The sequence below is a fragment of the Myotis lucifugus genome, unplaced genomic scaffold (genome assembly GCF_000147115.1).
Source record: "Myotis lucifugus unplaced genomic scaffold, Myoluc2.0 scaffold_1, whole genome shotgun sequence".
Lineage (NCBI taxonomy): Eukaryota > Metazoa > Chordata > Mammalia > Chiroptera > Vespertilionidae > Myotis > Myotis lucifugus.
Window position 1 is genome coordinate 36,244,187 of NW_005871049.1, and position 6,000 is coordinate 36,250,186.

Genomic DNA, 6,000 nt, shown 5'->3' on the forward strand with positions numbered 1-6,000 from the left:
ACTTAAGCTGTGAACCGCTTACTTTTATCTGACTGGCATTGTTCAGCTTAGTTGGTATATTGCTTACCATCTAATTTGCTTCTCACAGTCCTGGACTAGGCATTATGCCTTTTCTGTAGATGAAGAGACAGAAATTCAAGGAGCATTAGTGACTTGCTCAAAGCCGCACAGCTAATGAGGAATAAGGTTCAGCATGAGCCCAGATTCTAACCCCAGAGCAATGAAGTTCCCGTTTCTGCTGCCCCTGGGACCCAGCCCCCCTTCAGGTCAATAGAAGTCACAGAAAGGCCACCAGCTCTGGGCTCTGACAGGCCCCAGTGTGATCCGAGTGCCACCATGCGCGTCCCTTAACTTCTCTGAGGTGGCTTCCTCAACCATAAAGCAGATCAAAATACCCGCCTTCTAGAGTTGTGGGAAGATGCAATAATATATGGAAAGTGCATCTGGCATTATGTGGCAGGAGACAGGGTGTTGTCATCGCTGCCCCACGTGTCTCCTTGGCAGAAAAGAGAAAAAGGAAGGAGTTGCTCATCCCCAGACCCTGCTCTAGGGAACCATCCTCAGGAACTGCCACTCTTCTGACCTACTCTACACAGGATCTGCAAAGACACGTTCATTACATTTTCTGAAAATATTTAATTTATAAAAAGCTTCTTAACTGTGTGAACTGTGAGGACATTGTACTGAGTGAAATAAACTAGCCACAAAAAGACAAATACGGTAGCCCTAGCTGGTTTGGCTCAGTGGATAGAGCATCGGCCTGTGGACTGAAGGGTCCCAGGTTGGATTCCAGTCAAGGGCATATGCCTGTTGCTGGCTCAATCCCCAGTGGGGGGTGTTCAAGGAGGCAGCCAATCAATGATTCTCTCTCATCATTGATGTTTCTATCTTTCTCTCCCTCTCCCTTTCTCTCTGAAATAAATAGCAAATATATTAAAAAGAAAAAGAGAGACAAATACTGTAGATTTTATTCATATGAGGTTTCTAAAGTAGTCACAGTCATAGTGACAGAGAGTAGAATGGTGGTTGCCAGGGCTTGGAAACTGTTTAATGGGGACAGAGTGTCAGTTTTTTGTTGTTGTTTTTTTAAAATTTATTTATTGATTTTAGAGAGAGGGGTAGGGGGAGAGAGACAGACACAGATATCGATTTGTTGTTCCACTTATTTAAGCATTCATTGAATTAATTGGTTGATTCTTGTATGTGCCCTGGATTGAAGATCAAACCCACAACCTTGGCATATCGGAACAATGTTCTAACCAACTGAGCTACCCAGCCAGGGCCCAGAGTTTCAGTTTTACAAGATGTAAAGAGTTCTGAAGATGGATGATGGTGGTGGCTGCACAACAGTGTAAATGTACTTAATGCTACTAAACTGTACACTTTAAAATGGTTAAGATGATAAGTTTTAGGTTATTTGTCTTTAATCACAATTGAAAAAATTTTTCTAGAAAAAATACCACCTCTGAGCCCTGCACATTTTGCTTAGGTTTCTGCAGGGGCGGTTTTTTCTATATGGTTACAGTCGGGTTACCTTATAACAGGGACTCAGTTAGTATTTAAGGCGCAAAGTCACCCTGGAAAACCCCTGTGTGGCCCACAGAGTAGGTGAGACTAGGCAGCACTGCCGATTTTTCTTGTAGAATTGGAACAAACACTGTTACTTTGAGCATCAAATGAAATAGCTGATTTATGTTCGGGGGTCATAACAAAATATATATTCCGAGAGACTCCCAGGGTGGGACGCACACATTATGAGGGGCCCTCAGAGCCCAGACCTGCAGATTCCCCACCCCTCCTCGTGTTGGAACACAAACCAGCAGAATGGGCAGTCACCAGCCCTACTGGATGTGTGATTTTTCTTTCTCTTCTGCAGAGTTGAATGGGTTCATGAGGTGGCTCCAGTGAGGTGGCCTTTGTCTGGTCAAAGGGAACTGGGCATGTGCCTTACTATCACCCTCTGACCAGCTGATTCTAATGGGTTTTCACAAGTTGCTCTAACTCATTGTTCTGGCCTTTGACCAGATCTATTGGTCATAGAAAAATGGCCCATTTCCCCCACCAGGTACCCACTGCAAGGCACATCGCATCTCAGACACCTGCTCAACCTGAAAGTCTCCAACTTTAAAGGACCTTTTCAGACCAAAGATCCAATTCCTGAGGCCAAAGTTCAAATCGAAATTATAGGGTTCCTAGCTTTTCACAGATTTCTCTTCAAATTAAAATACCCGAAAAGAGAAGTGGTAGAGTAAAACTCTCAGAAGACCTTATCAAATTAAACAGTGGGTGTGAGCCAGCCTTGTCTTTCAGACAGATTTGAACACTGTCTCCTTCAGAGGGTTTAGGCAGCACCTAGCCCCGTTCCAGGCATGGCTAAGGCCTCCAAATGAATAAATGACCAGCTACCCTGGGGCACACCTGCCTTCATTAGTTTGGTGTTCGTCTAGAGCAGTGGTTCTCAACCTTCCTAATGCCATGATCCTTTAATACAGTTCTTCATGTTGTGGTGACCCCCAACCATAAAATTATTTTTGTTGCTACTTCATAACTGTAATTTTGCTACTGTTATGAATCATAATATAAATATCTGATATGCAGGATGTATTTTCATTGTTACAAATTGAACATAATTAAAGCATAGTGATTGATCACAAAAACAATATGTAATTATATATGTGTTTTCCGATGGTCTTGGGCGACCCCTGTGAAAGGGTCGTTCGACCCCCAAAGGGGTCGCGACCCACAGGTTGAGAACCGCTGGTCTAGAGCAATAGATTCTGATTGGCAATAAATTTAGGTTGTTATGCCTAAGGATTGAGAAGTACGCTACTTAAGTGAAGGCTGTAAACTTAAATCCTGATTCTGCCATTAAATACTTTGCTATCCCCAAGCAAGACTTTCTATCTTGATTTCCCTCATGTATAAAATTGGAAGAGATCTGTAGAAGTACATAAAAATGAATGAAAGAGAGAAAAAACAAATGCTTACTGGTGAAGTCGCTTATTTTTTACCCTGCAATGCACGTGATTCCAAATCTGAACAGGCAGAAGTGAGAACATTTGGATTTATTTACATAACCAGGGGGAGGGTCCCTCTGGGATCTCACAGTTGATTTTTCTAAATCAGTTTGGCTCCAAGCACTGGACAAACGACACAGCTGAGACACAAAACCATTAAAAAGTACCCCCTTGCGAACACAGGCAGAGTAAAGGGTGAGAAGGAAGCAGGTGCAGCTGGTGACCTTGTGACAGTGTCGTTAATGGAAAACGCTCCGCACTAGGACCCTCGGGAGATCCCTCAGCTCCAGTCCCACCTCTGCCACCGCACAGCTGTGAAACTGAGCAATCACAGAAGCTCCCCCAGATTTGTGAAATACTCAGACTGTCCTGGGGAACCTTGGGGCTGGCTGTGTGGCTCCGACAAGGTTAACATGTAGATGAACGATGGAAACCGTAAATGTTAGACCAGGTGCGGAGTTACTATCACACCCCTTCCTAATGGGAAACACTGAGGCACTGGAAATATCAGGAGCCTCCTTCGAGGTCCCTGAGCACAGAACTCACTCCACACCCCCACGCTCCGACTCTACCCGAAGAGGCACAGGACTTAGTTGCCAGTAGCTTGGGTTCCTGAGTCTCATTGTCTGCGTTCCTAATCCCAGCTCTGCCATGTGTGTGCTTTGGGACTTGACACAGTGACCTACTTGGCTGAGCCTCTGCCTCTTCACATATAAATTGTGGAGATGACGGTGAAATTACTTGATGGAATTGTAGAAGATTGACTGTTGCATATTAATAAACCCTGTTATGGACTGAATGTCTGTGTCTCCCCCCCCCCCCAAATTTACATGTTGAAGCTCCAATCCCCAATATGATGGTATGTGGGGGTGGGACCTTTGGGAGGTGATTAGATTTCTAGGTCATGAGGGTGGGCCCCCATGACAGGATTAGTGTCCTTATAAAAAGAGAGAGATCTTTCTCTCCATCACGTGAGGACACAGTGAGAAAGTGTCCATATACAGGCCAGGAAGAGGGTCCTCACTAGGAACTGAATCAGTTCCCAACTTGATCTTGGACTTCCTGACCTCTGGAGCTGTGAGAAATTAATGTCTGTTGTTTAAGCCCCCCAGTCTATGGTATTTTGTATGGCTGGCTAATACATACCCAAAGAGCTTAGAGCAGTATCTGGCTTATAGGAAAATATTCAATAAATATTAGCATATATTTATGTTTGGCTCTTTTGAAACCTTATTAAGAAATATTGCAAGCATTCTAAAATGTTTAAAGTATATTAGAGCCCTAGCCAGTTGGCTGGGTTAGTTGAGCATCTTCCCATACATAAAAGGTTGTGGGTTCGATTTCTGGTCAGGGCACATAACTAGGTTGTGGGTTTGATCTCTGGTCGGGGTGAGTACAGGAAGCAACCGATGGATGTTTCTCTCTCACATCCATGTTTCTCTCCCTCTCTGTCTAAAAAATAAAACTAAATCAATAAACTTATCCTCAGGTGAGGATAAAAAAAATTTTTTAAAGAAGAATATACCCACCACCTGACATAAGATATAAAACATTACCAATACAAGTGGAAGCCCCTGACACCTTCTCTAATCACATTCCCTCCTTCCTGCCCAGAGGTGACCATGCTCCTGAATTTGGTATTTATCATTCCCATTAATTTCTTTATACGCTTACTCCATCTGTACGTATCTGTAACCAATGGGACTGGGCTGGAAATACACCAGAACTGACATGTCCTTCCAAAAGGATTTAGACATAGGGTCTAGCATAGCACAAAGTGTTGTTTGGCAAGCACATTCTCATTTGTCACCTCCCTATGTTTGCCTTTTCACTTCCCTGAGCTGGGAACGTGTTAATATCTCCAAGTGGACCAATTGCTGAAACAAACCATTAGTTAAGTCTCCTATTAGCAGGTCTGTGCTTGTCAGAGACTGTGGAGCTGCAGCCTTCCCCCTTCCTCGCTTCCCCTCATCCCTGCCCCTTCCAGCTCAGCCCTGACGCCCCCTCCTCCCTTCCAGACCGAGATGCGGCTGCAGGACCAGCAGCTGGCCAGACAGCTCATGCGCCTGCGCAGTGACATCAACAAGCTGAAGATAGAGCAGACCTGCGACCTCCACAGGCGGATGCTCAACGACGCCACCTATGAGCTGGAGGAGCGCGATGAGCTGTCAGACCTTTTCTGCGACTCCCCTCTGGCCTCCTCCTTCAGTCTCTCCACGCCACTCAAGCTCATTGGAGTCACCAAGATGAACATCAACTCCCGGAGGTTCTCCCTCTGCTGAGCAGCCCTACAACAGGGCAGAGGAGCCAGAACAGAGGGTTTGGGAAGCGGAGAGGGGGCGTGGGGAGAAGGGAAGTGAGGCTGAGATACCTCAAGTAGGTCTCCCCAGAGGCACAGCTTCCCTGAGACTGGTGAACCGTGGACCCCAGGGCCTGTCCGCAGGGCATCTCCCTGGGGCCCCAGCTTTGGAACCCAACATCCCCATGACTGGCTCTCAATACCCAAAGAGTCCTGCAGAAGGGCCACTCCATCCACATGTTCAATGAGACTTGGGTTTCCAGCATGACACCTCTCAGTCCTCCCCTCAGTGATCCATGTTCCTGCTTCCTGGAATCACTGGTGCTATGAGAACTGGGCTCCCAAAGTGGGGGTGGAGGAGGTGGGCAAAACAGTGATTATTACAGAAGGCTTCCCCACGGGCATGGAGCCCCCATGCTGTGGCTGTCCTCTAAGTACTGGCTCAAATTCACCCTAAGTGGGTGACTCAGCAACCCCGACAGGGACCCACCAGGAAAGGAAAACCAAAAGGATACAATGTAAATTGTACCCAGCGGGTGCTGGGACACACCAGTCTAGCTTGGCTGGAGCAAGCATAGATGCCCTCTGTTGCCTGCGTGGCCACTTGTACAAGCATAGATGCCCTCTGTTGCCTGCGTGGCCACTTGTACAAGTGCCAACTTCCAAAGAGTCCCTTTGCCATCA

At 46.1% G+C, this 6,000-nt stretch overlaps 1 protein-coding gene across 2 annotated transcripts in view; it reads left to right on the plus strand.

The window, feature by feature from the left end:
* FAM167A (family with sequence similarity 167 member A) overlaps positions 1 to 5,734 on the plus strand; it is a 33,649-nt gene extending 27,915 nt beyond the window's left edge. For both annotated transcript variants that reach the window (XM_014456812.2, XM_023755780.1), the window contains one exon: positions 5,036 to 5,734. In XM_014456812.2, coding sequence (XP_014312298.1) covers positions 5,036 to 5,299 — 264 coding nt within the window. In that variant the 3' untranslated portion in view covers positions 5,300 to 5,734. The remainder of the gene's footprint in view (positions 1 to 5,035) is intronic.
* Positions 5,735 to 6,000: the final 266 nt, after the last annotated feature.